A 28,000-nucleotide genomic window follows, 5' to 3' on the forward strand; every position below is an offset into this window, starting at 1 on the left:
CCATGTAGTTCAAAAGGTCTGTAGAATTTATTACAATTCCACCATCATAAACAAAAAGCAGCAATTACTGAAATATGTACAAGTCTATTCTTTTTTAAAATACTGGTGACAGGAAGTTTCAGGTACCGGTTTTAGCTTGGCCCCATGTTCAGTCTCTGTAATGCTGCTTCACGTGCAGTGCTTTCCCGGCTCATTGTTCCACCGTTGCTGTTGGAGGAGCTGAACACAATGCAAATTGTTTCCCCAAAGCGTCTCAATGGCCACAGGTCACGTGACCAGACTCCTGGGGGTGAGTCCAGACCAGCGTCATCTGGAGGATGGGAGTCAAGTGGTCATAGCATAAACGGCAGTCACCAGCGGGCTTTAAAAGGCCAGCGATGACATCCTGTGGTTTCTCCAGTGAGCTCGTCACTCTCGCCCCACTTCCCTTTGTCATACAAAAACGTGTTTGTATCCATCAGTCAGAGAGGTGTAGACGGGTCTGGCTGGGTATCGCAGTGCTTTTTAAGACCTTGTAATGAGGGGGGGGGGGGGGGTGAGGGGGGAGGTGTTACTGGGTAATCGAGTCTAAAGCAGTTGACACTGTATACTCTGGCAATGCGATGTGGGAGAAGGGCGGCGGGCTGTAAAAGTAGCACCTGGTGCTGTTCCTATAAAAGATAAGCCTTGAGTGCATCATAATTATAGTTGAGAGACCACAGCAACATCACTGTACACAGGGGTGATGCTGCTGCTAACTAATGTAGAAGATGTAAACTAACACTGGGGGTTGCTTGTTGTGAATGGTACATAGTCATCAGACCAATATAGTCTCTTAGCAGTTTTAAAGAGTACTTGTTGAAAAACCTGGGTGGTTTACGGTTAAGGAATCCTGTAGGATGTCTTGATGTTCACAAACATCAGAAATGTGTTCACGTTGTTGCAGCAAACCAAAATATAGTTTTAGTTGTTGTGGCTGTTTTTGGTTGTTGCTTTGAGACTTGTAACCATAAGCTGTGAGTGACTCCTTATTCTGATCTTGTCCAAAGGGTGTGGGGGGTGGAAGGGTGGGGGTCCTGCTGGGCCAGCGGATGTAGGCTGCATGGGCTCGTACGGTGCTACTGCAGGGAGTGCATGAAGCTGTCCAGGTTGTACTCCGTGTCGTACTGCTGCTGGTCCCATAACTCTCCCAGGCCGTCCAGCACAGACTTAATGGACGACTTCCCGGAGCCCGACGCCGACTGCTCCCCCTTCTCACCCTGAAACAGTTATATACGTAAGACCGATCAAGCAAACATGATAAGTGTATGCATGTCAAGAACACATAGGAATACATACTAACAGCTTTTGTCAGGTTTTATAATTTATACTGTTTATTGGTCCCCAGTGGGGAAATTACAATTTACACTCTGTGTATTTCAGGCCTGTGTGTAGTGATTACTAACTAAACAAACATGCTCAGGACCCATCAATGCACATCTAGAGTGAGTGCCCTGAGCTATGGGGATTCAGTGCCTTGCTTAAGAGGACCTGGCAGTGCCCAGGAGGTGAAGTGGCATCTCTCCAGCTACCAATCCACACTCTGGTCTGAACGGGGACTTGAACCGGCAACCCTCCGGTTCCCAACCAAACTCCCTATAGACGGCTCTATACTCTGAACGTGTCCTTACCTATGTAAATAATGCAACCCTGCTCTATTGCTTTCTATTATATAAGTGTTATCATTTCTTCTGATGTCAGCCAGGAAAGGAAACGTGTGCCCCCTTGCTACAATAAGATGCAGGTATTAACGGCTGATCTGCACACTTTTTATCTTGATTCTAGCCTCATTGTGGTGGAATTTCAATATCCTAATTAGTTAAGGCAGGGCTGGCAGACCTGTCTCTGGTTAAGGGAGGATTGTCATTGCTTTGTTCATTATAAATACTTTTATCTTGAGGGAAGACATGCTAGCTACTGCGGTCTTGGGCTTGTGTGTTTGCAGATTGCATAATGCGAGGAGCACCGCACTGCTTTTGTTGAAGAATTCCCGATCAGCCCAGATTGTTACTGAAGCATCAAATCACCCGACCTCAGCTGAACGTTATTTTGCTGTGAAGTTAATTAAGTCGGGCCCTTTTCCACAACTGTGTTGACAGCACAAAGTCTACAAGTCTACTGATGTGACAAGCACCTAAATTTAGCTCACTGACATTTTAAAGAATAGTAAATCTCCACTTGGGAGATCTGTGATCCCACCAACACCTCTCTCTGTCTCCATAACGAAAACACTGTCAAGCTCTCACCTTGTCTAGACTGAAGAGGTTGAGGAGCTGGTCGGTGCCCATGCTCTGCAGGCTGGCGTTGTCCTGGCTGATAACCGTGTTGGCGATGCTCATTTTGAACTTCTGCAGACCCATGATCTTCTCCTCCAGTGTGCCTCGTGTGATCAGCCGGTAGACGTTCACAACCCGTTTCTGCCCGACACAAACACAATGATTAATGTCAACAGAATGTATCAGAAGTGGAGGACAGCGCCCTCCCTGCCAATTTTATTTCACTGGGGTCATTTTGCATCACTGGTTTCAGACAAGAGCAGCAGTGTCACACTATCCAAGGCTGCCTAAAAGGCCATATTTAATAATGCAGCAAGGAAACCGATCCGTCACATCCTAGTTTGGGTGCCGCAAGAGCATCTTGGATTCAGTATCCTCTTCATCTTAATGCAACTGGAATTTCTCAAAGCAGATGATGATCTAAACTTTATTGGTATTTGGTCTGTACTGGTTCCAAAAGTACAGGTCCATGTATATGTAGCTTTGTGTGGCCTGTATTGTCTGTGTACCTGTCCTATCCTATGGGCACGATCCATGGCCTGCAGGTCCCTCATGGGGTTCCAGTCATGTTCCACAAACACCACGGTGTCTGCACCCGTCAGGTTCAGACCTAGACCCCCGACATGGGTTGTCAGCAGCAACACGTCAATGGATGGGTCATTGTTAAACCTGAAATTCAGAGAGAACAAAGTCATGGAGAAGAATTGGACTTGGCTCACGTTCACAATAACAGGCAGAACACGGGGGAGATCTGAACCAAATCCCTATCCACTGACCTGGAAACGATGGCGTGGCGCAGGCCCGCCTGCACCCCGCCGTCCAGCCGCAGGTAGGTGACAGAGGGCAGTTTGGGTTTCAGCAAGTCATGCTCCACGATATCCAGCATACTCTTGAGCTGACAGAAAATGAGCACACGGTGCTGGGCCACCACGGCCTCAGTACCCCCCTCTGATCCTCCGCCCCCTCCTAGTCCGCAGTCCACCAGCAACTGGAGAACAGAAAACACATCAAAGCCACATTATGAGACAGTGGAGAGGCTGGCAGTACAGTTTAGTTCAGCAAATCCATAGACAAACTATTTGATTGGTCAGGAATGTGTTTACAGGTTTTTTGTAGTTTTGGTTTTATGAAACCCAGTCAGTCTTTGTTGCTTTCACTCCATCTCTGCTCTTATGCAATCATATTACTTTAATGAAAACCTAATTGGATAAAATCCACATTATTATGATTATGTGAGACATACTCCAAACTGTGGCCCACACAAGCAGAAGCGATGTGTGGTAGTTGATCTGAAAGGCTTCCCAGCACAATACCTGTTTGAGAGCGGAGAGTTTGGGCGCGTGCTGAAGGTCCCGCAGGCTGGAGTTTTGCCCTGCGAGCTGCTCAGTGATGCGTTTGTACTCTGGATGCTGGGGGGTCAAGACCAAACTCGGGTGGTTGCACAGCTTCCGCAGGTACTGCAGCGCCTGAAAGAAGGTAGGAATGAAGGTAAATGTTGTTCCAGGGTTATTAACGATATGAGACTGCAAGAGATGAAGGCATATAGTAAATATTAACAATTAACGCTTTGGTTCCAAACCATGACGCTGCATCTGCTCTGTGAAACAAAATCAAACTGCATTTCATGAAATGTTAACTGCACGCACAGGCCCACGACGCGATACAGTGATTGAGATGGCGGTAACAAACAAAGACAATGTGCCAACAAAAGCAGGAAAGAAGACAAAACAAATTACCAAACAAGTGGGCTTTTGAAAATGTTTTATGGAGGAAGAAAAGGCATTGGACGTTTTGTTAGACCTCCAGGATACACACAATGCATTTTGGTGAAGAACACAGAATGGTGGGGGAAAAAAAATAAAATAAAAATGTCTCCACAGGCTACCCTTAACTAGTGTTTCAGAAGTAGTTTATAGCTTATGCCTATATAGGGCTGGGCATCGTTCATAATCTTTTGATCTGGTGCCAATTTCAATACCTCAGTTTTGATACCGGTAACTAACAATACCATAGGTTTTAAAATCCATTACATCATCATCCCAAGTACATTAAACACCAAATTTCTATTTTCCAACTTAATTCTGAATCCAGAATTGTAAAATGTTAGTAACACTGCTCACTCAGAGTAACATTAATAACACTGATTGTGCTTTTGGATAGGGGTGCGCCAGTCAGATACTCAGGATTGGTATGTAGCCCAACTGGGCCAAAATTAACACAAAAACAACAACAACTTTTTCCCACAACATGAACATATTATAAATAATAAACAAATGGCATTGTCCATCCATCCATCCATCTTCATCCGCTTATCCGGTATCGGGTCGCGGGGGCAGCAGCTCCAGTAGGGGACCCCAAACTTCCCTTTCCCGAGCCACATCAACCAGCTCCGACTGGGGGATCCCGAGGCGTTCCCAGGCCAGGTTGGAGATATAATCTCTCCACCTAGTCCTGGGTCTTCCCCGAGGCCTCCTCCCAGCTGGACGTGCCTGGAACACCTCCCTAGGGAGGCGCCCAGGAGGCATCCTTACCAGATGCCCGAACCACCTCAACTGGCTCCTTTCGACGCGAAGGAGCAGTGGCTCTACTCCGAGCTCCTCTCGGATGACTGAGCTTCTCACCCTATCTCTAAGGGAGACGCCAGCCACCCTCCTGAGGAAACCCATTTCGGCCGCTTGTACCCTGGATCTCGTTCTTTCGGTCAATGACAAATGGCATTGTGTACAGGTTAATACTAACTATATGCAAAGGAATGTTAAAAAAAAAGACCTTTTAGTGCAAAATGTATAACACAAATCTTTAATAAACTTGGTGACAGCCCTGTTAACATTGAATAGAGAACTAACTTAAGAGCAAAGGAATAGAATTGAATTACCTTGTTGCTGAAAAAGTGCTGTAGAAAGAAAATTCCCTTGCCTAAAACCTCAGCCTGTCAGTCCGTCACCAGGGCGTAGAAAACAGCACCACTTTTTCCTCTATTAATATCATCATATCGCTGTCTGTGTAAAGTTTTGAATAACTGTAACCACACTTGAAACCACTAACGGCATTTCCGTGACTTCAACAAAACCGCAGAGACAACGTACTTTGAGTTTACGCCGTCCGTACCTCTGTGCGTGCGTGCGTGCGTGCGTGTCATAGCTCAGCTTTCTATCAATATGCATAGAGGGCGGAGAGGACAGATAAGCTTACGCGCTCTCAGGTAACAAAAGATAAATAATTTTTCAACACTTATAGGATCAGAGTTTTTTGTTCGATGCCGTAAAAGTATCGACGTTCGGTGCCCAGCCCCATGCCCAGATAAATAAGTAGAAACGTGTACCTGGAAGACATGGCCTGTGGCCTTCAGTTTAGGCTTCTCCTCCTCTTCTGTAGAGGTATTAGAGATGCTGTCCTCCACACTGGCCTTGGCTCGAGACTTTGCAAAGTCTTCATATAACTGAACCTGCAGGTGGTGAGAAAGCGTATAGCGTTAAGAGGGTCGAGACATAATCCATCGTTAGTTCTCAGGGAAACCAGTCACAATACTTCTAACCTAGGATAATGCAGGCATGCATCCCATTAGCAATGTCTTAAACTTATATGGCTGGCCTATAATATTACTAGCTATTACTTAGTCCATAGAAGACCGTAGAACAAGTATAGCATTGCAGATCCCCAATGCTCTAAGACAATGTATTTTTCAATGTTCATAATGAAATATTTGCCTGTGGGTACTGGGATAGCCCATTAGATAGCTGTTTGGGGCACAAGTACCTGTAGAGGACTCAGATTGCAGTAATAGTCCTGAATTATTTTAGGCGGAAGGTCCTGGAGGACGTCCTCCTTCATCCTCCTCAGAAGGAAGGGTAGCACCTGCCGATGTAGGGCCTCCATCGCCAGGACACCTGAGAGGAAGGACCCAATATTAACCAGTTAATGGCCAAGTCGTCTGGGATGTTAGGTAGGGCAATATTCAGCTAGAAACCGAGCACGTGAGCAGAGTGCGGGCAGGGAATGAGAGGATTTTGGATAAATGCAGAGGGGATTTTTTAAGTGGTGCATCAACTTATCTCCCCCGCTTTTGCGCCGGTACTGCTCACACCATGAGTTGGAAGCATGCCTGAACATGTCTGTGTTACCGCAGCACAGTACTTGCATATGAACATGCCCGCCCTCTATCTCCATGCTGCTAGTGTCTGTCATCCAACTGACTTTTTGATTGCGGAGCTCTGGCCACAAAGGGAGGGTGGTTGCCGTTTATCTGATTACGTTTTTTTTCCTTTTTTCGGACGAGAAGTGAGTGATTTGAGCAGAGCGGGGTGAAATCTGAATGCGCAGAGCAATTTAGTGGAGCAGCCGCGAGTGGCTTTAATGGGGAAACTGAGGAAAGGAACAGCTTCGTGAGTGACAAGTGGAAATTCTCACTGCTCACATGCTCTGGTTAGAAAACAAACAATGACACCTGCAACATTTACATACCCGCCTCCTGTTCCCGTGAAGAACTTTTGGCGTCACGGCTGGCCAGGATTGGTTTTCCATAGCGAGCAGCAAACTGCCGTTCTGTTCCAAGGAAGCCCGGCATGAGGAAGTCAAACAATGACCAGAGTTCCAGGACATTGTTCTGGGGATACACAGAGTGGAAAAATAGTCACGCTCTGACTAATAAACATGAGGAAAGAAGTACAATTTCAACAGCAGGACAGCTAGGACCTCACCTGAATGGGCGTTCCAGACAAGATGACTCGGAAGTTGGCAGCCAACTGCTTAATGGCTTTGGAAAGTTTGGTTTTCCCATTCTTGATGACATGACCCTCATCAAGGATACAGTAATTAAATTTGATATTTCTAAAAGAAATAAAAATAAAATAACCACAGAAAAGTTCAAATTAAAAACTGAGCACCTTCCTCCAAAAACACAGATATTAGAATTAGAATGATTCTCACCTAAAAAAGTCAATGTCATTCCGTACAACATCGTAAGAGGCTACAATAAGATTGTGTTTTTTCACTTGGTGCTGCAACCTGGAAAAGTAAATGTTTGTTTAGGATCATGAATGTTGTGTACATAAGACATGAGTTTGTGTTACATTATGTAAACCAAAAATTAGCGTATAATAATGAATCCAAACAAATACTGAAAAAAATTATTAGTTCTCCTGAACAGTTTTATTCCACTGTACGTGTTACCAGTTAGGAAACCTTTAGGACAAGGATGTAAATCATTCTCTGTATGCGGATAAGCCTAGTTTTAAAGTCTGACTAAGCTTTACCGCATTCGTTCTGTAGGAGGCCCAGTGTAGTGCAGTGGGTTGAGGTACTCTTTGGTGCAGAATTTGCCCACCTCATCCACCCAGTGGCCAGTCAGAGTGGGAGGACACACCACCAGAGAGGGCAGGGGGGTGCTGTCTGCAGCCTTTGTCTTGGCATATTCCTGTACCCTGAATAGACATCAAACATACACAAGGCCAATTCAAGTTTCCTTACATGGCACATCACAACAAAAGAGAAAAAGTGTTTCAAAGAACAAAACAAGTACTGGTATGTCAAAACTGCAACTAACTACTGTCAAACTCTGCTTTGTCTATTGTGTAACAGCACAGCATGAGGCTGGCTCATTGAGGTCATAAAGGAATAGCATAGTACAAGACTTCTTTTTCATATTCACAATGTACATACAGACACAGACAGACAGTTTCCATTAACTTAAAGAGAAAAAAGCCAGCCTTATTGAACTTTAATGCTTAGGTAGTGCAGTCTTTACTGTGATTTGGTAGTGGTAAATAGTATATCAATACTTGACATTGATTACATCCACAAGCATATAAACAATATGGATATAATATATACAATACACTGTATATATAATCTTCTAGTGGATTATATATTTGGACTCATTTTACTATTCAATTATAAAATGTTCTTTACAAGTCTTAAAGCTGTACAGTTACAATATAGGGAACAATCATAAGAGTGATGCTGGTTCTGAATGATACCATTTACTGTGTCTAGCAACAAAGAAGAAAGTCCAAACAACAGTAGCAGTAATAGTGCTGTTTGGACTACCTGAGGTAGTGATCTCCAGCCAGAATGCAGATGGACTGCAGTGTCTTGCCAAGCCCCATGTCATCACACAGGATCCCGTGCAGCTTGTATTTGTTCAGGAAGGACAGCCAGTTCACTCCGTCCTGCAAGATGACACAAAGACCCACAATGTAGAAATAAAAAAAGCAACCCATCTATTGTTACCGCAGTTGGTTTCAGAGTGACATTTTCTCCAGAGTCAGTTAAGGTTAATTGGCAGCAGCGTATTTGTCCAATAGCAGTAACAATGGTAGTAGAATTTTAATCAGCTTTCCGCACTGCTCCATTTAAAGAGATGGATGGCTGGTCTCCGCAGAGCAGCCAGCAACTAGCATTTCTAGATGGAACCGGCACACACATACCCCATCTCCATTTGGCTGCTAGAAAATTTACTCTGAAGAAAAACTATTTGTTGTCAATGCCTCTTTTTTTTTATATACATTGCCAGCTAGCAGCATTTAAAGCAAAACATCATCCCTGAATCTGGCAGAATAATGAGCAGCTGTCTAGCTGTCCAAGTGTTCCAGGGGTTATTAAATGTGTAATAGGTTGGACATCAATTTAACTGTTAAATTTAATGCTCACATCCTCTATTTCTAGCAAATATTGGAAGGACACACACTTTTAAGAACTGAGTCTTTACTTATTTATTGCACTGACATATTAAGAATAGATTTTATATTTATGCTTTTTTAAATATACATTTTTGCTTTTATATTTATGCTCTTATATTTGAGTAGCAAACTGTATCTGTAATGGCATCTGATTATGGTTGTTATGTTACCTTAACAGTATGTATGGATGAGCAGTGCGTATGCATTTTTGAAGAATTTGTACTTATTTTAAGTAGAAGCGGTCAATGAGTTGATGTTTTTCACATTGTTTTGATGTTTTGTCATTTTACTGCCCACAATTTTTTGTGATTTCCAACCCAAATGTCTCCAAAGGGATACAAATAAAGAAACCGTGATTTAGCATAGGATTTGTATGCTTGAGGAGGTATTGTAGAGACACAGTGGGCACATAAAATGGACACACACCTGCTGGTACTTCCTGAGCTCAGCCTTAATGGGCACAGGAATCTTGTAGTTCTCCAATTTTCTGCTATCTAGTAGTTGCTCTAGGAAGCTGCGTTCTCTGGCCTTCTGGCAGATCAGGTCAGCTGACATGGCTGGAGGGTCTGGTATACCTGCCTGGTGGACAACAAGGTGTCTTTTTTACGGACATTCTTAACTTTGCATAATAAAACATTTATTTTTAGCCTTCCGTTTGTGTGCTCCTACCTCAAGGGGCAACAGACGGATGAGTGTAGCAAAGCACTGGGTGGCCATAAACCGGATGCTATCACTGGGGTCACTCATACGGCCCAGCACTGGTACTACGAGCAGCACAATGTAGGGTACAATGTCCACATCAAGCTGCTCCATGACACCTGGAGAGAAGTTAGTCAAGGACAGTACTGTACAAAGATAACACAGCAACTACAAGGTCGATGCTTTAACTAACAATTAGCCTTAAAAATAGCATTACTGCATAATAGGTGTTGTGGAATGCATTTATAGTGTGCCATGCTAAGAAAAATTGAATCAAAAAGATAATTTACTGTGTAAAGGATACAGGCTAAAGCCTCAATGGCACCCTCCTGTTTGGTACAGTCCTCAATAGCACCTAACCAGGGGAGTACACACTCAAGGAAACCGTTCATGGTCTCCAGCATGGCTATCTTACTGAGCACGCCCACACAGCGTGCCGCCATATGACGCACCGCTGTGTACGGGTGCTGCAGGCAAGTGAATAGATGGGGTAGATGCTCCAGTAGCTATAGGGAAAAAAAAACAACAAGACAGATTTAATAATTTGCTTACATTATGTTAGTTTTTGGTTTAACATGCCTTAATGAATTTTCACAGACTTACTAAAGGTTTGAGTTCAGCAGCCATGGCCCCAGCCATGACTTCCAGCACTTGTAGAGAGTTTACCAGTTCCTGAGCTGCAGCGTCTCCCCTCTCAAGCTGGACCAGCCTGTCTACAACACACAATAGACACAAATTGATTCATAGTATCGACTACAAACATCCTGGACTTCCTTAACCTTGGGTTATAGGCTAATAATGAGTCTTTTCACTTAGTGAAATGAATTTAATTGATATACACAGATATAATGCAACCTGTCTTATAACTGATCATATACAGTACATGCTATGAATCATGAGACAACTTCACATACAGAGTTTTGCATCTGAAATGCTACAATTCAAGTCCATTTAAGGAAAAATGTCTGAAGGCCAGTTAAAATACTTGTAGGTCAAGTGTTTACCCTTAAAGAAATAGCAGTTACAAACGTCTATCCAAGATTCAAATCTGAAATCACAATCAACATACCAATGCGTTGATTTTCAGTCACTACTGTCTTCAGTGGCCCCACGGTGTTCTCCCATAAGTATGGCAGAGACTTGGTGAAGTCCGCACCAAAGTGCCTGGCAACCGTTGTAAGGGAGAACTCTGCCCCTCGTCTCTGAATAAGAAAAGGCTTCTTGCTCTAAAGAGGGAACATATAATTTGCAAAAGGTAAAACACAACCTGTTGTGGCTTGGACTTAAATGTGAAGAAAATGTACTTTAGTAGCTGTCTGTACCTCATCATTGTCAGTGCTAATGGTGCAGCCAGGAGGAAGCTCTGTGGTGGGGGCTTTTGGGGCTTTAGGGGCTGGCCCCCTCTTACTGGTAATGGCAAACGCAGCCCTTTGGTGACGGTACAGGGTGATGATGCCTCGGGTTTTGTTGACCATGTGATGCATGCAGTCTTTCTCTAACCCACTGCCTAATGAAGAGAGTAATATGCTCAGTAGTAGGCAAGCAAGCAAACACTTATTCAGTGTTGACACATGATTTTTGTAAGGTTGCTGGGGCCTGTTGCACGAAACCAGGATAAGGGATTAAGCCGGGATATTAAAGTTATCCTGGATGAATTTATCTTTGACTTGTTTGCACGAAACCAGGTTGAATTAAACCCAGTCAAGTAACCATGGAGATTTATTCTTTACGGCTAGCCTGGGCCAGAGCAGGCTCACAGCCAGGCTAAGATTAATCCTGGAGTCTCATGTGTTAAATCAGCTGCCGCTCTGATCCCTAATAAACATGTTTAAGTTATTATGTTGTCTTCTGCGTGGGTTCTGATTTATTTTTATTAACATGCAATATTTGTCACTATTGTTGTCATGAGTTTGATTTAAACCCCTACTACTGCAGTTGTTTAGATGGTTAGAAATGGTTGCACTGGCACCCTGATGCAGAGTGGGACTTTTCCCGGTGGGAAGGTAGTGTTTCGAGGCTGCCTGGCGTGTAAAATTAGAGATGAGCAGCGCAGCGTCCGTGGTCTGTGCAGCTTCAGGTTTATACATGACACGCTCCGGAGATTAAGTGCGACAATATTAATGTAGCAATATTCCCAGATGATAATAATGGCAGACTGGTCAGAGACCAATACATTCACGATTTCATTTTCTTGTTGCTTGTCCTTCTCTAATAAAAGGACAGTTTTGTGTTATTCCTTAATATGTAGCCCTAATGTTTTTTTATTATAGCTTACTTTGGTTTCATAACCTTCTCATAAGTCTCATCACTGGACCAATAACGTGGCTTATATACGTGTAGTGTAGTTTACATTCATCACACCGGGAACACCACAATGTTTCTTGAGTGACTAGTAGGCTAAGTAGATCCTTACACATTCAGTCGGTCCGCTATAGTCTTTTGGGCTTTTTCCTCTCGGTTTGATAACAACCGTATTTCCCTTTCTGCATATTATATGCTTCACCTCTTCGTTACTTTCCATTAGAAGCTGCTGCTCATTGGGTGAAACATATGCCGCATGAGTCTTCTCCATTTCTGCATCAGTAAATCTGTGATCGATACCGTGGTCTATTTGAAAAAGCCGTATACGTGCACTTATCCCAGCTATCTACACCTGGCTGGACATAGCTTCACCTGTTCATCCTGGCTCTGCAAACGTGCAACCGATTAAGCCGCAATGAGCGGATCACGCTAAGTCAAGCGGCGCTTTTATCCTGGATATCTTTATTCTACTTTCATGCAACAGGCCCCTGTTGTACTTTTATTTTACAAATACAGTAAAAAATACACTATGCTGTGTATTCATAAGTCAGTGGAATGCTTAAAACGTCAATGAAAACCCGATTTTGAAATCCCACTGGTAGCTCACACATTGAGTAAAATTACAGACATCGTTCCCAAGCTTAAACAACTCTTACCTTTGGCATTTTCCTGTGTGGGGGGTACGGGGCAAGCAGATGAGGGTGTGACCGCAGAGTCCACGCAGGCCGAGGCACAGAGGTTTTTTATGATCTTGGGATTGGGGCACGGCGAGCGTCCAGCACACTGTTGCAGCAGCTTGGCTATAAAGGAAGCAGCATATCCCTGGATCAGGGTGTTCTCCTCCCGCTTGATGGTTTCCATCAGAGGCCTGACCAGCGGGTTGAGCTTGTCGGGAAGAACCTGTAGGTTAATCACTGCACAGGCTGCGAACATGTGGACTCGCAGATGCAACTGCTGCCATTCTGTGTTGGTCTCCATCACGGTTACTTGAGCCTGCTGCCGTTTACCATCCAATGCCTGCCACTGACTGGACTTTACGTTCAGACCCGCTGTTGACTCTGTAAAGATGGTGGTTACCTAAGGAACAAGCGGGGGGAGAAGATGTGAGTGTCTGGAATGGGAGCAATCCATTACAGAGCGCAACAGCCATTGACATTTGAAGCCAAGAATCACCCAGGTACCAGACCATTACCAGAGCAGTCCGTTCACGAAAATAAAACCTGGACAGAAAAAATTACAGCTGGATGATATGGAAAAAAACTGTCATAATAATATTAGCCAAATACCTTAAAAAGTCAGCTTTCAGTGTAAACTACAGTTTTGGAGTCATGTTCCGTTATGTTGACAAACATTGGGGGAAAATAATTATAATAGCTATATTTCAATATATTCTATAAAACCTAAAACACTAAACAGTCAGACTGCCCCTGATTCTTCAGAAACCACGATGAATATGAAAAATGAAATTGCACGCTCCATAGAACCATTAAGTTTGTCAGTCTACATGCATGTTCAAAAATCATATAGGGTTTGTTTCAGGAGTGACATCCCACCATCAATTGACCTATATGATTGATTAATTGATTTGATTAATGAAAAGTTTTCTGCTTCATCCGATCAAGGCAAGTTTTCTTGCGTGTGGCTGGACCTACCAGTTCATTGGCTTGATCAATAGTGAAAACGCTACAATTGAGGCGGTCTTGCAGGTCTATATTGGCATCAGCCAACAGTGCAATTAGCTGCTTGCACTCATTCTGCATGCGTGTGAATGGGATGGCAATCTCATCATAGTACAACTGCTCGGACAGAATGGCCAGAAGACGAGGCTGCACCATGGATGACACCACCTGACAATCCTGAAAGAGAGATTAAAAAAGTAAAATGTATTGGGACTTCTGAATGCCTGATTCCGTAATGCTCACACTACACCCAAAAAGAGTCAAACATGTTTTCCACAATTAACAAACTCAGTGTCTGAGCTTTTCACCTTCTGCAGTGCAGCCCACTCGCAAAGCACCAGAGCCACAGCTATGCGCTGCAGGGCAGACTTAGAGTTGAGGTGGAAGAGCAACAGGTGACCTAAAGACTCAGCTGGTCGGATCTCCTGAGATGCAGCATTGAGCTGAGGGTCACAGATACACCTACACAGAGCCCCCAGCAATCTGGATTACAGAGACACAGAGAGCGGGGAAACACTGTCAGAACTGTTGGCATCTTCAAAAACAATTTATCTAGCAATTCGGCTTTCTTTATTGCTTTAAAGAAAGTCACAAGTTCCCCTCAAGATCAGGACTTTTTTCCCCTTCCAATGCAAAAATCAAAACTTACTTGGCGGCCATGAGGCGAGAACGGACCACTACATAGTCCCTTGTCACTGGGTCGTCTGTCACCGTCTCTGCACCGGCTATATACTCTTGGACCGTTTCCTTCACCTGATTGGTTCCTTGACGTGCCTTCGCACCAGCCTTATCCTGTTGCAACAACACAACATTTATTATTACAGTTAGCTTCCTTCCCGTCGTTACGTGTGTGTGTGTGTGTTAGTTAAACAGACACCAACTGACAGCACACAGCAGAGTAGGCCTGCACGATATTGGAAAAATCTTACAGTGAGATATTTTTTCCTCTCCCTGAGATATATATTCCGATGTGGAAAAAGTAATTTTTAAAAGATGACATAAATAGCTCTGTTTGCAAATAATAAATCATTCTCGACTACTGCGGTGAATTTGTAGGAGAGTGCATTTACATTGAAGAAAAAAAAAAAATCTTTTCTAATGTGAACCATTCTTTGTTGAACTTTAATGCTTTCCAAACACCAAAGCAAGTAAGCGCTGTGACTAACGTTACTCTTGTGAAGTGATTTTGGAGACGGATGTTAGGTAGAAATACGCTGGTTGACTGGCATGACACCTTTGTATTCATATAATAATCAATCCAGGCTAACGTGAATGACAGTGACTGCTTGTTGCTTCCTCTAAATTTACTCATCAAAACTACGCACATCACTGTGTCAGCGGCAGCTGCTGCCTACGGTACTTTTTTTACACTTTTTTTTTATCACTTCCCATAACAATAAACCCCGTCGGACTAACGTCACATACACACGCTGCCCACATGGCTACCTGTCTAAAGGGGAAGGGTCAGACGGTAATAATCATGTAAAAGGAGAACGGTGAAAGTTTACTTTTCTATCAAGCAGCAAAAAAGGATTATGTCAACATCGCAACGTCCTGCAATGTGACTATCGTTCAGTTGGTGTCAGACCCAAATGGGCGCCAATGGACGCAGTTATGGCAGGGGGGTTAGACCCCCACGCAGTCCCAAAGGCTCAAAGCTGACACCCATAAATGTCCCAGACAGAAAATAAGAAAAGGAAATACAGGCAGAGGGCTGGCTCCCTGTAGATACAGACACCACCACACACTTCTAGTGGGTCATTAAATATTGATTGAGCGGGGATTACTTTTGTATCTTTGTGTGTAAATCTATACATTGTTTAAGAAAAACCTGCATATTATTCTTTTAAGCTAAGTTTTCCTAAATCTTGAATGTAAAATATTATTCATGTCACTGGCTAGAACTGCTATCAACTAGCAGATATTGTCCTTTGTCCTGGAGCATCAGTTTGCATCTAGAAGGACACAACCACACCCTCATACACTATAAATCCAGAAGATTGGCTAAGAATAGAAAAATGTACAGTTCTTATTCTTCAGTCTTATCTAGCTACAAATAAGTGTCCAACCTTGGAGCGAGCCTTCACTTCCAGAAGCATGTTCAGGTCTATGGGAATGTGTGAGGCCTGCATCATGAGACAGAGCCAGGCCCCCATCCATGGACAGCTGGCTGCTACCACGTACTGCTGTGGGGCCTGAGACAGCAGCTCACTCCACACCTGCCAAGTGACATACATTAACAATTCATAGGGGGAAATCAAAACGGTCATCCATATACAATGAAAGAAAAGTGAGAATGTCAGTATTGTTTCCATTATTCAAAATTAGGACATCTTTGTCAATTTACCCTGAGAAGAAGTGAGGGTGAGGCAACAAACCTTTTGAATCAGTTCAAGGATTTCCTCATTGCTCTCCAGTATACAGGACTGGAAGATGTGCCGCAGCATATCTTGTAGAATGGGGTTGATCCACATCGCACAGCTCTGAAGAATAACAACAAAAAAACACTGGCTTATTACACATCCCATCGCCAGCATTCAAACTCAACTAAAAAGGTTCGACAGTAACACTGGCTGTTATGAATAAACAATATGAAAATCTATGTAGTTGATACTTTGTTAAATCCTGTAAAAGATTGACAAGTACTTTGCCAGATATGACATAATACCCAAAAGTTCCAAGTCAACTTTACCTCCTTAGCTTTAGACAGCAGTGTGAAAAGGGTTTCCAGTGCTGCCCGTCTTACTGATGATATAGTGTGTCTCAAGAACGGCCAAACCCGAGGGACCAGGACTGTTAATGACTGCTGCATGCTAGAGTGGACAAGAAAGTGTGTCAATATACATACGACCTCAGAAAGGGACATGCAATATCATCACTATAAGTAGGGATGTAATCATAGACTCAAGTGAAACACAGTCACACCATTTAATTGTTAGCATTTTAAGCTTGGTTAAGCCAGCTAACTTTACTAGCCAATGGTAGGCTAACGTCCAATTGTCTATCTAATTGTGTTTGTAGAAAGTGCACTCAGTGGTGGGCGTGCATTGTCTGTGTGCTTTTATGTAAAGTTCAAATGAAGTTCAGCCAACCTCTTGGCACAGTGCTGATACTACACTGGACACACAACCACAGAATACAGAGAAGACAACTTGCCTACCTTCAGCTGAATGACAATAGACAAGCCAGGTCAGAATATTAAGCTTCTCATGAAACAGAGTACATGCTAAGGCCCATGGAAAACTGCATTTCACATGTAACACAATCACATGTCTTCTAATTTAGTGTTAACGTTAACAGTATCCAAACTTGTCAGTGATTTTCCTTTGTCCTGCCCTTTTGTACATATATTTTAGCTAGGAGCATTTTACATTTGCTCAATGAAGTTATAAAAATGAGACAAATCACAGCATGGTGTCTCTTTAGAATCTGACACCATTCCAAAAAAAAGATAAAAGATTTTGTGCAGGGTTCTTGCAGGTTTTATTAAGTAAAATTTAAGAACTTTTTAAGACATTTTAAGACCATAAAGATTGTAATTGAAGACCTACACAACGCATTTTGAGTGTTGTACCTGGAGCTGGGTACTTTAATCCAAGGCTTGTTTTTATACCATTTCAAATTAGTCAATGCCAGCTTTGTACCCATTCCGACACAAGTATGAGGGGGAAAATTTAAAATCTGTATAACTTTTAAACCGTAGAAAATAATTATCTTCAAGTAGACTTCTTAAAATAAATCAAGCACACCGAGCAGAGTAATGCTCTCACACATATCTTTGCAGATGCTCCCGCTCGGCTAGCTAATAAGTCATTAGCTTGTTAGTTTGAGTTTTGTCTGAAGGCGCCTAGCAGCCAGTCAGGCTCCGACACAGCGACACATTCCGCACATCCTCTACTCAGTTTTACCGCTAACCCCCCCCCCCCCCCCCCCCCGGTATCCGTCAGAAAGGCGTGTTTACTTTGTGTCTTGGTCCTCCGGTGCGTCCAGCGACGGGCTCCGTCTAATTAGCAGACATTGGTAACAGTTACGTTTTTCTACACGTAGGCCTGGCCCTAGCCAAACTTTAACAAACTGAGGAAACACAGACGTATTTAGCGGACAGGTATTGCATTTATCCTGGGATTTTATCATTTTATCAGCGTATGTACTGACACCGATCCACCCCAGAGAGAAGTACAACATACCGAACCAACGTTCTTAGGGCACCGTTCTGCTCTAGAGCTCTGCTTTGTAGGCTATGATTCAATGCTTTCTTTCTTTGCCAAGCGTTTCTGGAAATGAACGAGGGAAAACCTTTAAGGCCTGACTAAATTAAATTTAGGAACTCGGATGAAAATCTAGCAGTTATTAAAGACATTTGAAGGCCTTAAATTTAAAGTTCAGAATTTTAGACTTTTTAAGACCCTGTGGGAACCCTGAGTGAGGCAGTAGCACATATTGCGTGAACTTCTGTGAGACTGACCTGCATTGGCGGACCTGCGGGTAGGTGAGCAGGGAGGACAGCAATGTCATGATGCTGTTGGTGGAAGCAGTGAGGTCATCCAGGTCCAAAAGAGCATCCCATAGTGTGTTCACGATGAAGGGTACCTAATGCACACACACAGAATTTTACAACAAAATTAGGTTGAAAAATAACTGCCTACAGGTGTCAAACTTAAATATGATGCAGATATATTGTTCAAAATGCTCCAATATTGCATCTCTGACCTTATTGGGAAGTAGCTGTACCAAGCCTTCCACCACAGGGATTAGGGCTGCAGCTGCCACGGCCCTGACATCATCATCTAGGTCCTGTAGGCCTACAGTGATGGCAGGGAGCACCCGGGGCAGTAAAACAGAGATCAAGTCCTGTGAGACAAGAAAACAGACAGATGAAGATCAGCATAACTGTATGGGTATTAGATCAGACAGAATGACCTTTAGAGAGACATCTCTCCACAGGGAGCACATATGCTTCCCAAAAAAAATAAATATAAAAGCTTTTTGTCCATACTGTCGGGTTCCCACTGCCACAATTTATATTCATGACGATGTTGTGCCCAAATTGAATACACTGTAGAATATGCCCGCACAATTTGGGGGAAAATATGAATCACAATTTTTTAGCTTAGAATTGATATCAGGATTTTGCACCATGATTTTTCTTCTCACAAAGTGTGATGTTTATTGCACACATGAACCATGGCAAAACAAAACAAATAAGCAGTACTAAACTTTTTTTTTGGCACCTATAGCACATTGCGCATCACCACAAGCCTGTAAACATAGAGGCCTCAATGAAGAGAAGGGAGAGCATTGCAGCACTTGGGAGCGCTTTAACTCCTATATCATACAGTCTTTTTATATACACAGTTTAAAACTCACAGAAGTATTTAGTAGCGTTTGTATTGCAGTTGGCTTGTAAAATTAAATGAGAATCAAAGTCATTAAGGGAAAAAAAGAAATTGAAATTAAAAAATTAAAATCTTAAACAAGGTGAATAAAGATTTTATAACGATTAATCATGGAGGCTTACTGTAGAACACCACCACTACTACTACTACTACCAGCTGATCATATACATGTACACAGAGAACAGGTGGTACCTGTCGGACAGCGAGGGCATACTTAATGCCAAGCAAGCCTCCGTGACGGACCTCCCACTGGTCTTCTTTCAGCAGCGTCAGCAGGACATCTACCGTCATTGAAACTCCAGTTTCATTCATATGGCGAAGGGCCACACCGAGTGTCTGGGCACACGTCTCCCTGACAGGAGCCACCACCTTGCAAAAGGAAATTGATACAGGGTACAAAAATAAAGTTAAATTGCATAAATCTGGCGGGTTAACAGTGATATGCCAACATAAATATGAGATGTTTGATTACATATTATGAATGACAATATAAATATCTATAGTCTTTACACTAATAGATATTTATAATAGCAGCATTAGCTTAAGGCGCAGTGGCAAGTTATGTACTAGCACTTGTTATTATGCAGTCCGTTGACCAATAAAACCCTACACAAGGTCCTTTCACTTAAGAGTTCTTCCTCTCTGGTTGAACTTAAGCTAACATTAGCATTTCTCTGGACTGGATGCCCCAGGGTTTTCCCCCCCAAGCAAAGAATATTAATTCCTGCTGGAATATTTACACTTACAAAAAAAAAAGAACACAACATGACAACCTATATACAGCCACATGCAAGGCCCTTAAATCTGCTCAACTACCATTTATTCCTCTTTATGGTCAATATTACAGCACTTATGCTGCACAATTATGGCCAAAATGATAATTACGACTATTTTGATCAATACTGAGATCACAATTATCACTATTAGTTGATTTTAACCAAAACTAATTTTATTGTCACATAAGCTATTTACAACTGCTTTCACATCCGTATTGTGCTACATTCCTCTTATGTTGAAGTTGTGTGTTGTATGTCTGTTATCTACCGGACAAAATGTCAACGGGGATTTGGGTACCTCATTACGGAGCCTCTTAAATGTCTGCGTTGCTCTCTGATGCTCCAAAACAGACGTCAGAGGCTACAGAGACATCGCTGCATGTCAAACTAGTAAACATTAATAACACAGCAAGTAATGTTAGCTACAGTAGTAAGTGGATTAACAAGGCTAAAAAAAATGCTTAAAAAACAAAAAAGAAACCACAGTAGTGTAACTGTATTTCACTGTAGAGGATTCTAACCCTAACCTTTTGCCCACTTTAACTGACTTAAAAAATTTTCAGTTTCTAAGTCAGCAGCCATTTTTCACAAGCTCTTTTATCAAAATAGATTGGGATTCAAATAAAATGCAAAGACATGATTTCCTTCCCCATTTGAAAATATACAGCTGCAACACATGTAAATGAAAATGATCTGAAATAAATTGCCTAGGATATATATTTTTTTAATTCTCTGAGAAAGCGCCTTCACTTGTTTTCAACAACAATAACAGACTGATTAAAAAGAGAGTGCAAGAGAGAGCGAATGCGAGAGAAGATGAGTGCGTTTGACTGAACCATACACAGAGTTACAGCTGACTCATTATGAATGGGTCCAGCACGGGTCGAATGGCGGGTCAGTGGAGTTATACACATGAAATGTCCGTATCGTCACTGAGCTGCACTTTTATGAACTATGATATTCTGGCCATGGGTCCCATCTCTCACCCAGGTCCAGCAGGCTCCGTCTCACACACTAGTACTGTACGAACTGAAGTTAGTTGCATTCAATAACTTCTGTGTTTTTTGCCGTGGAAGCTGCAATAGCAGAGTTACCAGCGGAAACACTACTACAAATACAGGTTGTCCTCTCATGCTTAACATACAGCTGTGTTCATAACAATTAAAACTGTGGACAAATGTCAGAAGTGGGGACCAGCGCTGCGTTGAGGCGCAAACTTCTTTACAGCACCCGCTCCACCAACTGAGCTTTCCGGGCGTCCAACGTAATTTTTAAACTCACTGTTGCCAAAGTTACGAGGGGGAAAAAATACACCTTACACTAAATATTACTATAATAATACTTTGCGGTAGTTAAATATCATGCATCAAAAGAGTTGGCACACAGCAATTACATTTAGGAGAGGGAAGTGTGAATCCCAAAACAACTGCCTTGTGCAAATATTGTAGCAGACAATTGAGAGAAAAAAAAAAAAAAGACACCTCTCACACAATGACAACTACAGATGCTTCAACAATATCAATAAATGCAACTGAAACAAAGCCAATTCCATAAGTTGTTAAGAACTTTAGAAAGTTTTGTTTGTCACGTACAAGTACAACGTTGTGAATCCTACTCATCCAGTAGGAGCAGTGGATAGCCACATACAGCGTCCGTGGAGCAATGTCGTGCTCAGGGACACTTTAGACATGTGGCCTGAAAAAGCCAGGGATCGATCCGGTAATCTTGTGGTTTAAAGGACCGATCCGCTCTAGCCACAGCCACTTAATTATGAATAACCATGGCATGAACACATTAAATATTGTCCTCATCTTTACTACACTGCATGTCTCATGTCTTGCTCGTGTCTCAGCCATGAAAAGGCGGCTAGTAAATTTTTACAACCTCAGACTTCAGTTGTCCACAAAAACAAGACCTACCTCATCAGATACAAAATCTCCAAAGCGGTCTAGGGCAAAGACACAGAGCAGCCGGATGACCAGATCTTCTATCCACTCCTGATGCTGCCGTGACATCTAAATCAAAAGATCAGACAGCTTGGGTCAGTCTCATGAAACCGTTAAAAAAATAAATAAAATAAAAATAAAAAAAAACACACAACTTGAGGAAAAGGCTCATATGTATACCTGTTCAGCAGTGCTTCCCACCAGCTTCCCGCCTACAGCACCATGGGACTTGATGATTTCTCTTAGCCCTGTGCCTGCACCATGACGAATCTGTAAACAGACAGTACAATTTTACATGTAATTTGCACTGGTCCTATAAAAATGGGTTAAAAGAATGAGAGTTCTTTGTGAGCTGGTTTTTTTTGTTGGTAACCCTATGTTCACAATTGGATCACAGATTGTGCCTTTAACTCAGCCAACCCCCTCATATTGAACTGTATTGCAAACTATGACCTAAAATTAAGTATCACATCATTGAAAAAAAAATAAAATTGTTTTACCTCCCATGAAGGATTGAAGAGGTCATTGCAGAGCTCCTCACTGAAGCTCTCCAGAGGCCACTCTTGCATCTAAAAGACAAAGCAATGAGATATCAGTTAAATCAACAAATTTTATGTTTTTAATATTGTCATTCGTAGTAATTAAATGATTCAGGCAAAGACGTCAATGAGTTATTGAATAGTTTTCAACTCCTTACCTCCTCTAAAAGACTTGAGTTATCTGGAACATTGTCGATTAAGACGTTATGCTGCGTCGCCGGTTGGTCAATAACGACATTGGTGACTTTCCTACGTTTCTCTTCAGGTTCTCCCTCAAAACTGTCGTTACTAAAAAAGGTGGAGTCACAAAGTGAATCATTAGAATCAATCAAACTATTCTTGTGAAAAATGTTCACATCTGTCAAGATAAAATTGGTCAAATCCCTGAAAATCACATGTATGTATTTAGTGCGTAACTTTTTGATATCCAAAAATGAGTTGCTACAAAACTAAGACCATCAGCGCCACAAAAGTCTGTATTTCTCAGTATGGCTTTGTTCAGATAATTACCTCTTCTGAAGGGTCCATCATGTTTTTTTTTTAAATCTATGTGTCACCTTGGCTACAAGAAACTGTCTAAAAAAATACACATTTGGTTGTATATGAAAACAAATAATTAAAAAATTAAAACCTTGGTCTGTTTGAGGGATCGAGATGATGACCAAAGTTTCAAGTCAAAATCAAAGCAAGCATGTTGCAGTTACACAGTATTCATCATCTTACCTCTTTTCATTTGGATCCACGTCTTTGGATCTTTGTTTTGCCACTAGCTTGGCCATCCTCTTAGCTTTATTCTTCTGACGACTGCTCATGCCTGGCCGGAACTCAGAGTCAATCAACTCACTAGCCTGAATGGGCTGAAAACAAAGCAGTGGAGTTAATTATTCATTTTAAGGGGTTAACTGAACACGTGCCGTGGTTACACTTGTCTTTTTAATGAGACTTTTGTGATCAATGCGACCTGCCTGCTCAGATGGTGATCGGATATATTTCCACGTGAATATAAGTTATTGTAAAGTTGTAAAGAGAGCAGCGGAGATGGCTCTCAAATTGCTGCACTAATTCATTCACATTTCCTACAATTTTTTTGCAATAAAAGTCCCATTATTTTAAAGCTTTTATGGCAAACCAGCAAAAACATAAATAATAGGATGACAAAGGTTGCATGGAAAAGACAACTCAAGTGTAACCAGGGCCATAGATACAGTACATAATCAGATGCACTACAATGTAGAGAAGATTAGAGATTAGAGAGGCTCCGAAATCAGGGTAGCAGCAATCGCCATGGTCCCGCTACACGTTCTGTGATGCCATGTTCAACTGCTACACTGTGGTGCCCTGCTACGTCCTGCTACGTCCTGCTACGTCCTGCTGTGCCTTGTAATGCTGCACAGCGTCCTGCTATGCCATGAACTACCACAAAGAACTTCTACAAACTACTAATTTTTTCTATTTTTGTTATTGCCACTCTTCATTCTAACCCCAACCGGCCCGTCAGACACCGCCTACCAAGAGCCTGGGTCTGACCGAGGTTTCTGCCTAAAAGGAAGTTTTTCCTCGCCACTGTCGCACTGTTGCTTGCTCTGGAGGAAACTACTAGAACTGTTGGGTCCTTGTAAATTCCGGAGTGTGGTCTATCTGTAAAGTGTCTTGAGATAATTCTTGTTATGAATTGATACTATAAATAAAATTGAATTGAAATTGAATTGAATTGAATTAGCGAATGACTTAATTCACCAGCTCAAAGCATCACAAATGTCCAAGTGGCTCCAAGCTTTTCTCAAAGATGTTTATTATATTGTATTACCACACTGAAATATTGACACCCCCTGCCTTCTACCAACTTAAAATGTATGCAGCACCACACACTTCATAGGCACGCAGCCCTGGAAATATATGAAGAGAAGACTGGAAACGGTAAAACCGCAAGGCTTGATCCAAAACAGGCAGAGAAAAGGATGATTCACAACCAAAGAGAAGATGACAGCTGAATCAGTATGAATTTATTAAAACTTGGCAGTGCACAGCTCCACAGCAACAGTCTTTGTCATTGTGACAAGTTATAGCCTACCTCCTATCACTTAACTTAAAATCAACTTAGCCAAGTCAGGCCATGACGTAAAGCCACAGTATCTCACTACAGGGAGACATTAAACTGTGATAACAGGTGCCCACTTCCTATCACACATTTCTGATTATCTTTACCTATTTTGCAACTTCATAAAATCAGTCCAAGGTTACATCTTGCAGTAAGAGCCTTATAACCAAAGAACATAAAGTACATACTCAGAGGTCTGCTGAATCAAAAGGTAAGAGGATTAAATGAGACCCACCACATGGTTGTGCGCGCTGGATCCAGCTGTGGCTTTGCTTCCATGGGCTTTAAGCCCGCTGGGTTGGCATCTATAGTCTAGGTCTTCATCGTTAAACAAATCCTCTGTGTCCATGCCAATAGCAGCACCCATGTCCAGACCCAACTTCTTCTGAAGAAGCTTTCTCTGGCGGGCAAGACGTTCCTTAGGGTCCATCTCACCTGAGAAAAAAGAAATACAAAAAAGAAATACAAAAAAAGAGAACGTCCCGGGTTACCACTAAATAGCCTGGAAAACAAGTATAACGAGTAAGTTTACAACCACACCAATATTCCACCATTATTCCAAATATGACAATATTCCAAATTTGATTTAGGTCATGTAAACAGCATTCTGGTTAGATATTCTGAATAAGGCCTTTTTCCTAAAAAATGTGCACACATTGCTACGCCGACCTTTTCAAGAAGCTGTCTGAAGGAATGAAAAAGGAACACTGTGTTCGCATGGTCCAACAAGACCGTATCTGCTGGTAAACTTGGACAAAAAAAAAAAAAAAAAAAAAAAAAAAAAAAAAAAGTATTTTGCACGGCTACGAATGTATAAAGCTCAGTCGGAAAATAGTCTTTCGGTGTAAGGGCAAAACCCAAAATATTATGTGCATGTTAACTTAGTCATTGTAGCTGTGTGAGGAATTCCAATTTTGTGTATGTGAACCACAGTGTCTTTCGGGAGCTAAATGCAGCTAGAAGGCAAACACAATTAGTGCTAGGGCTGCAAAAAAAATACAGGAACAAAAATAGGTCTGAAAATCACCCACAACCTGCTAATTTTAGTAAACTTCAAAAGTCCAGGGGTCCTTGGATGAGAAATTATCTCAGATCACAGAGAAGCAACGACTGGTAAAAACAACAGAATGCAGGACTTTGAATGATGAGAAGCGGCTTTCCCTATTCAAATTAAATTCAAATTCATGGTCAAGTAGCCTAGTTTGTTGTGAAGCATTTGTGTCAGAATCAACCTGGGATATATTAGCAGTGACGCTGTAGTCCAGTCACCAACACAAAAGTGTGTGATTTAAGGTACATAAAAGGTTGTTTAGCATTCAAGATTCATGACAGAATGCCCTTTCCTCAAGTCAACACAAATAGATTGGTTAAGTAGCTCTTCAAAATCTCCCAAGTCATACACAGTCAAAACAAATCTGTCCAGTGGTCAGTGTCCCCAAAAGACTAGCTAATAACTAAAACCACCCTACTCTTTTCAAATGAGTCACTTTTCCTTTCTACATGTAACACCACAATGTAGCTTTCATACATGTTTATGTGGGTGAGAGTGTAACAGTGGACAGTGTAACAGTTATTGACAACAAACCCCCAAAAACAAAAAAACTACAAACCAGTTTTGTCATCCTGCAGCTCAAACTCAGCCCCAGCAGATCCCAGCAGAGAGGCCCCATGTTTAAGTAGGCGGGAGATGTCAAAGTGGTAGAAACTCAACCGGTCACAAGGGGAGTCCTCTGGGGACAAGTCTTCTACAAGAAAGAAAAATAAAAAAGTCTCATAACTGCACATTTGTCCCTCTAACTACAAAATGAATCTGAGGTTATGTTCACACTAATGCCTTTCACCAAGAACAAACTTGTTTTCCACCCAACAAGACTGAGCTGGAAATGGATGTCTTAGATTGTTGAGAAGTTGTAAGAAAAAAAAAAAAGTGTTTAATTTGGAGTACGTGGTTCAGGATTTGACAGGAAAGCATACCTTCTTTAGGCTTGGGCACTGGGTTCCATTCAGGAATATTCTTCACAATGGCCTCTACAGCCTGGCCTGCTGCTATTCGAGTATCCCAATTGGGACTCCTAAGGTAGGTCAAGACCTGGTAGTTGACAGAAAATAGATTTAATATACTCCATGTAGAACCTAAATTATAACTGTCAAACCTATAAAGAGAAGGAAAGAGACAAGTAAAACAGCAAGTACATAACTGAAAATGTGTCCAGACTTGACAAAAGACTATGTTGCAGTTGCAAGGTCAGACCCACATACAAAATTCAATCCAGGTACTAATACAGCACAGACAGCTCATTGCCCTACCAGGGAGAATAACACTGTTGTACATCATCAATACTCTACAAAGTTGACTGCAGGGACAGCCAAATATGCCCTGGTTGAGATTATTTTATGAAGGCTCATGAAAGACAGTTTGGAAAAAGCCATCCAACACACCTTTGATAGGAGGCTATTGAGTTCATGAGGGTGGAGTTTGACCACTTCTCCAAGCTGCTGGGCTGCTGCTTTCCTGGTTACTGGGGTTGTTCCAGTGTCGAGCAGGATAAACAAACGATCAAGTCTAAAGAAAGGTGACAATTAAAATAAAACAAGGTCAGAAGTTACATCAAAAGATAATGCACTGTACTGAACACACATGCTGGTTCTGCTAATTATTATTGGGTCTCTACAGTGCAAGGACCACTTGAGTGGTGGGAGGACCAGAATTGAATGATAATCTAAATATGTTTTAAACTGAATTCTAAACACATAAAGTGTGTGTATGTAAAAAAAAAAAAAAAATAATAATATTATATATAATAATCTATATATATATATATATATGAAGAAAAATTTACTATGGCAAATGCACTCAAGACACAATGATATTTATTGTTTGGCTTTGAACCAAGGTAACCTGTCTAATGAGCCTGGTCTTTTCCTCATTAACGGTCTATTAATAAAGTGGAGCGGATTAGCGATGTAAGGGGCGTGACCCCCAGGTACCACTAAGACTTATACTGAACTACAGAGGAGTCGGCTTTGCTATGCAAAAGAGCATGGCTAGCATGGTTCAACACCACGTGGAATTATCATAACAATCACAATGGAAAACGCTTGCCAAGTAAACATCAAAACAACGTTAAGATTAATGATCTAGCAATGTTTAGTGACGTTGAAGATTACCTAGAATTTGGCTTAAGAAAGGCTGCAACACTTGCAATTTGACATGTTGGTGTGTACCTCGTTTTTTCAAACTGGTTTACGAGACACCATTTCACAATCACGTTAACGTAAGTTAATCTGCGAATACTTAATATTAAATGTGAAATTAATTTGAACTAATATTTCGCACATGCAGTAAAAATCAGTCCCAAATGAGTTATGTGCCCAGCAAACCCGCGCCACGAATACTGACTAAGTTATACAATAACGTCACGCTGTGTTAGCTTGCTAGAGTCGCCATGCCATTCTTTGCCAAATAAAAGCTAGCAGATAGCAGGTTAGCAAGCTAATTGGTAAGGAAACTCGAACAGTTTCCTTCCTCGGACAAACCGAGCCAGCATAAGCGTAAGCCAGTCTTACCTTGATACAGCCATGGCCAATTGTCGTA

General features: G+C 42.0%; 1 protein-coding gene across 1 annotated transcript; it reads right to left on the bottom strand.

Annotated features, from left to right (window-relative positions):
- Positions 1-5: 5 nt before the first annotated feature.
- Positions 6-27,986, bottom strand: btaf1 (BTAF1 RNA polymerase II, B-TFIID transcription factor-associated). The gene is made up of 38 exons (XM_032541025.1): positions 27,973-27,986; positions 26,845-26,968; positions 26,380-26,494; positions 26,016-26,150; positions 24,641-24,840; positions 23,031-23,164; positions 22,466-22,595; positions 22,269-22,337; positions 21,949-22,038; positions 21,742-21,837; positions 19,239-19,415; positions 18,361-18,501; positions 18,116-18,240; positions 16,343-16,463; positions 16,029-16,133; positions 15,720-15,869; positions 14,300-14,442; positions 13,959-14,133; positions 13,624-13,827; positions 12,628-13,048; positions 10,993-11,177; positions 10,740-10,896; positions 10,274-10,383; positions 9,975-10,176; positions 9,641-9,789; positions 9,398-9,550; positions 8,340-8,461; positions 7,547-7,714; positions 7,221-7,298; positions 6,992-7,121; positions 6,756-6,897; positions 6,051-6,181; positions 5,617-5,739; positions 3,608-3,760; positions 3,071-3,282; positions 2,804-2,963; positions 2,265-2,435; positions 6-1,238 (listed from the first exon to the last, which is right to left on the bottom strand). Exons 1-38 carry the CDS (start codon positions 27,984-27,986, stop codon positions 1,098-1,100), a joined length of 5,556 nt encoding a protein of 1,851 aa, XP_032396916.1. The 3' UTR covers positions 6-1,097.
- Positions 27,987-28,000: the final 14 nt, after the last annotated feature.

This window comes from Etheostoma spectabile, chromosome 17 (genome assembly GCF_008692095.1).
Source record: "Etheostoma spectabile isolate EspeVRDwgs_2016 chromosome 17, UIUC_Espe_1.0, whole genome shotgun sequence".
In the NCBI taxonomy this organism is placed as follows: domain Eukaryota; kingdom Metazoa; phylum Chordata; class Actinopteri; order Perciformes; family Percidae; genus Etheostoma; species Etheostoma spectabile.

What these genes read in the sequence shown, in the direction of transcription:
- btaf1 (XM_032541025.1), bottom strand. An exon ending in AAGTGAAGGCTCGCTCCAAG is followed by an intron (nt 14,443 to 15,719) that starts GTTGGACACTTA and finishes TTGTTGCAACAG; the next exon opens with GATAAGGCTGGTGCGAAGGC. An exon ending in TTGATCAAGCCAATGAACTG is followed by an intron (nt 13,049 to 13,623) that starts GTAGGTCCAGCC and finishes CTTGTTCCTTAG; the next exon opens with GTAACCACCATCTTTACAGA.